This window comes from Myotis brandtii, unplaced genomic scaffold (genome assembly GCF_000412655.1).
Source record: "Myotis brandtii unplaced genomic scaffold, ASM41265v1 scaffold339, whole genome shotgun sequence".
NCBI lineage: Eukaryota > Metazoa > Chordata > Mammalia > Chiroptera > Vespertilionidae > Myotis > Myotis brandtii.
In genome coordinates this window covers 201,848-206,891 of record NW_005363061.1, presented here as the reverse complement: position 1 = coordinate 206,891, position 5,044 = coordinate 201,848, and the positions used below count along the sequence as shown (strand labels likewise).

At 50.1% G+C, this 5,044-nt stretch overlaps 1 protein-coding gene across 1 annotated transcript; it reads right to left on the bottom strand.

The window, feature by feature from the left end:
• Positions 1–232: 232 nt before the first annotated feature.
• On the bottom strand, positions 233–2,795 carry TOB2 (transducer of ERBB2, 2). Its single transcript, XM_005871366.2, has 2 exons — positions 2,681–2,795; positions 233–1,632 (listed from the first exon to the last, which is right to left on the bottom strand). Exon 2 carries the CDS (start codon positions 1,533–1,535, stop codon positions 525–527), a length of 1,011 nt encoding a protein of 336 aa, XP_005871428.1. The 5' UTR covers positions 1,536–1,632; positions 2,681–2,795; the 3' UTR covers positions 233–524.
• Between the last annotated feature and the right edge of the window lie 2,249 nt (positions 2,796–5,044).

Sequence of the window (5,044 nt, the reverse complement as noted above, 5' to 3'; positions counted from 1 at the left end):
GAGGAGGGGGGCTTGGGTCAGACCTATTTGGGTGGCAGGACACAAGGCCTGCTGAGGTCAGATGGCTCTGAGTGAGAGGTTAGCTGGGTGATGGGTACAGTGACAGGGGACAGCCTCTCCCTGTTCTGAGGGCCAGGCCCAGCTGTGGCTCTTGTGAGCTTGAACACACCAATCCTAAACCAGGTGTGTGAAGGAGGGAGGGAGGGAGCAGCAATTCACAACAGGACCATTCTTAGCACAGGAAGCCACTAATTAAAGATGTTATATAGAAAACTACATGTAAGGAAAAAAACAACAGAAAAAACAAACCCCAAACCAACCAAATAAATCATAGGCAGGCAGGAAAACAGCAAGGAGGTTGAGTTAAACACGATTCAGGTGCCTCGCTGCCTCTTTTCTCTACAAGTGAGAGTGAGAAGATTGGGAATATTTTCATATATTTCTTTTCCTCTTTTTTTGGCCTTTCCTTTCCTTTTTCTCTTCTGTGGTCTTGGGTGCTCCTGGCCCCGCAGGCAGGGGGGTGGTCAGTTGGCCAGCACGACGGGCTGGAACGGCTGGCTGGGATACTGCATGGTGTTCAGGTTGTAGCTGAGGCCTTCCACGAAGGGCGTCTTCTCCAGGAAGAGGCTGTTGGCACCGCCTCCAAACACCTGGGTCATGTCGAAGCTGCTGCTGTTGCAGGTGCCGGCCCCACTGCCCTGGCCATCGGCCCCATCAAAGAAGAGGCTGGGCGAGCCACCGCCATTGTACACAAACTCCTTGGCATTGGGCGAGAGCTGGGACTGAGGGGCCGGGTTGGGGGCGATGAAGTTCAGTGAGTGCATAGACAGGGAGAGGCTCTTGTGCTTCAGCAGGTTGTTGGTGGGAGAGCGGGCCAGGCGAGGCTGCTGCGGTGGGGGCTGCTGGCCACCTGCCCCACCGCTGGCCACGCTCCCACCACTGGCTGCCCCTCCGCCCTTCTTCATCTTGGTGGAACCAAACTTGGTGGCAGCGAAGGAGGCAGTAGTAAAAGTGATGGGTTGGGCGGAGCGTGGAATGAAGGTGGGGCTGGGAGATTGACCAAAGGATGGCGATGGGGAGTTGGACAGGGAGCTGTCCTGACTGCCAATGGGCACAAATACCTGGGCATCAGGGTTGAAGCTGCTCTTGATCTCCTTGTCCAGCTCTGGGGCAACACAGCCCTCGCTGTCATCCAGGTATAGCACTTTCACAGCCCCCTTCTCACCAATCTGGTAGGACACCTCGAAAGGGTCGATCCAGACGCTCAGCTCCTCAGGCACATTGGCCCGCACATCCTCCACCGCCAGGCCGCTCCGCTTGGCGGCCAGCTCCACCACAGGGTCCACTATCTCCCCAATGTGGACGCAGCGAAAGCCAGAACCCTTCAGTGGCTTGTCAGGGTACCAGTGGCCTTCATATTTCTTTTTTAAGAGCCGCTCTAGCTCCTCCCCAAACAGGTCTGCCCGGCGCCGGGGCAGCTTGTTGTACAAGTAGGAGATGATGAAGTTCAGGGCCACTTTGATCTCCAGCTGCATGGCGCTTTCCTAAGCAAACAATCAGTGCAGGGCACGTGCACAAGCCACGGACAGTGGCAGAAGACGGAAGGTGGGCAGCCTTGGGCTCCAGAAGGCCCTGGGAAACAAGAGGGGGCATCATGAGTAAACACGCAAAGAGCCGGGGTCCCATGGCCAAGGACAGACAGAAAAACACCAACTGCAGGTCACAGGCCTGAGGTCCCATTTTTGCCCACCAGTGACTAGTTTCATTTGTGTGACTGGGCAAGTCACTTGTTCTGAGCCTTAGTGTCATCAGCAACATGAGGTTATCATGAAGATTAGGTTAGTTCAAGGATGTAAACTGCCTCACACGGTACCTGGTTTTTAGTAGGTACTTGATAAAATTAGCTTTATTTTCCTTTTAAGTAATTCTAAAGAAAATAGGGTTGCTGCAGTTCCCAGTATTTTGAGAATTCAGACCACGGGATGACTGGCACCAAAAAAAAATATCGAGCCCTTAATTTAGCTGGAGAAGGGAAGGCTCCTGCTAACGTTCTCTGCAATATCTTGGTGAAACTGTGCCCCCAAGTTGTCACAGGCCAAGGTCTAAGTTCATAATCTTTAGTTTTCCTCCTTAAGCGGAAGGAATGCAGGTCATTGAACAAGAAATAGCACTGCCACCGTTTCGCTGGGGGCTTGGACTCCAGTCACATCCCATTTGTCATGCTGTGCTCCCTGGGTGTGTGTGTGCTCTGGCTCACTCTGGGTTTGCAGAACTGATTTCAGAATTGCACAGTGTACCCAAGGCAAGCACTGCCATCCAGAGAGCCTCCAAGAATAGAGATGAGAGCATGAGCCCCAGGAAAAAGTCAAGACCTGTCAGAACCAGAGGCCTGGGCCAACAACAGAACTGCTGACACTGCTGATGGCAGCGGCCCTGGGGCAGCAGAGGAAAGGAGAGGGAAGGAGGGTCCTGCTGGCCAACAGATCTTTACCAGCAGCACTAACGTGGCGAGGGAAGGAGGGTCCTGCTGGCCAACAGATCTTTACCGTGGTCTGAGGGAATCTCTGTAGTTTCTGGCTAGAGCAAGCATGTCAAACTCAAGGCCGGCGGGCCGCATGTTTGACATGCTTGGGCTAGAGAGGGTAAGTGATGAGGGCAGAGAGGAGGAATTTTCCATTACCCTGCGGCTTCCAGCTGGGGATCCATCATCACTCAGTCTCCCAGGGACAGTGTGACCACCTGTCCTTGGCACGGGATCAGATTTGTCAAGTGTTTGGAGATCCCTGGAGCGGAGGCAGCCCAAGATGAACACTCACATTGTTATTTTGGGAGTCCCTCATAGCCAGATTGCACAGAGGTCAAACAGGTTTAGCCCCCAGTTCTGGGCCAGCCTCATGTCTCAGGAAGATGATCTGTGAGGTCCTAAGACCCAGCGAGCTTCATCTCCTCACTTTCTCCAAACGACAGCTCCAGGCTCATGCTGTGGGTGAACTGAACTGAAAAGGCCACCCCCTTCCAGGGCCAACCAGGCCAGAACATGTTCCCAGCCAGACCTCTGGGTGAGACAGTGCTGCTGAGCTCAGCACAGAGACAAGACTGATCCATGATCCGTCAAGGGCATCTTCTGTCCTGTGACCGATCTGGAGCTGGAATTTGATAAAAATCCCTTCTAGGTCCAGCACAGAGTATCCAGAGACTAATTCTAGGCGTGAGGATCTCGAGTTTTCTGAACACCTGCCTCAACTACATCCCTTCTCATTTTCAGCCCTTTGCCTTAACTCACTTCCCTATAATTTTCAGACCTGGGCCATGGCTCCCAGGGGCATTTTTAGGATTGAATCCTCAAGCAAAGCTCTCTGAGGCAAGTCTCAGAGAAGATGCACTGGCTCAATCTGGAGCATCATACACACTGGCCAGGTCTAGTCCTGCCCTCATTTCAGGTCTGAGGAGGCAGAGGCTCACGTGGGGCGTCATGAGAGGTGCCATGAGCACGCCTCTCCCAGCCCTCCACAGGGATGCCCAGGCTCAGGGGACCCTTATCTCCTCTCAATCCCAGCCTCCAACAAAGACTTAATCTCCAAGTTGCTCCAAATGTCTATTCATGGTCACTACAGATCAATTCCAGGGTCCTTTTAGTTTTCAGAGAAATAAGAAGAATGGTAGAAGATTAAGAGCCTTTCGGTTTGTGAGGCCTGAGTTCACCAGATGCAAAGCTAGCCACCAGGAACTTGGGTCTCCACTCAAGAACAGCGGTATAGAGTCCCTCACTAGAGGTGTCCAAACACAGAGGAGACTGAAAAATTGTGAAGAAAGTTGGTCCCGGTTCCCAAGAATGAGCCTGAAGTTAAAGACAGTGTTTTCAGAAAAGTAAAAGAGACCCGAATCCAGCATCTGACACTTCTCAAGGCACACACAGCCTCGGGTATGCCTCCTACACCTTTCTAGCCCTCTCTAACTTGGGTGCATATTTGTCTTTCAAGTTAACCTCCCCTAAACAGTTCAGCCTCAAAATGGGAGCATTTCAAATGCAGGCCAAAGTCACTGGGATAGAAGCCTCCCACCCAATATACAATAGAACCACTGTCATCAGCCCTGCCCAGCTAACCAGTTTCTGCAGCATCAGCAACTAAAGCTGCACACCAATTTATACCTCAGTGATGCTGCCGCACAAATAAGGAAGTATATATAATGCCACCTTTGCCTCTTTAATTGGAGAACAGGCTAAGCCAGATGGCTGTGGGGTGGAACCTTACAAAAATGCCAGACAACCAGAATGATATTTTCTGCCCTATCAGCTCAGGCTCTAATTTTGACTTCAAGAAGCGTATGGAACACAGGATTAAAGCACTGGTGCTGTCTTGTCTTTAACTAAAGATAGAAATAACCACTCTGATGAGTTTGTCCATTTTTTTTTAGGCAATGGGCAAATTCTAGAGCTTGTATATAAAATATTCATAGAATGTGGTAAGATTAGAAAGCTTAGAAATAACTACCCTTCAATAAAAGGAACAAGTAGATTTGGGTTAAGCAGCAGGAAAGGACGCTAAGAACTTTTCCAACCTTGACTCAGGGGCAAAAGGTCAGAAAGGTGGCAAATGGGGGTGGGGTAGGGGGAGGCTGTGTTTAACAATAGCAAATCTACATTTTGTCAATATACCAAAAAGTTGCAAATGTGAGAATAAATTCTTTTATCTTATTTAGAATCTTACCCCCTTCACTAGTTTACTTTCAGCAACAAAGTTAATCCTGCGCTGAATTGAGTTTTAAAGAAAAGTGTGTAAAAGGACAAAAATGGGGGGAAAAGGATGGCTGCAGACAATGATGTGGTGATCGAGATTCCAGAGAAAACATCTAGCAAAAATACAAAGGAAGAATTTTAAGAAGATAAAGTTATGTTTTAAACGAAAAAAGGAGAGATGATGGCAGGGGAACCCACCAGGCTCCCCAAACCATGAGAATCTATAAAAATATTGAGGCACCTGAAGCTTTAACATCCAAATCGTCTTACAACCAAGCACAACTGGATTCAAGTGAGTGGGACAGG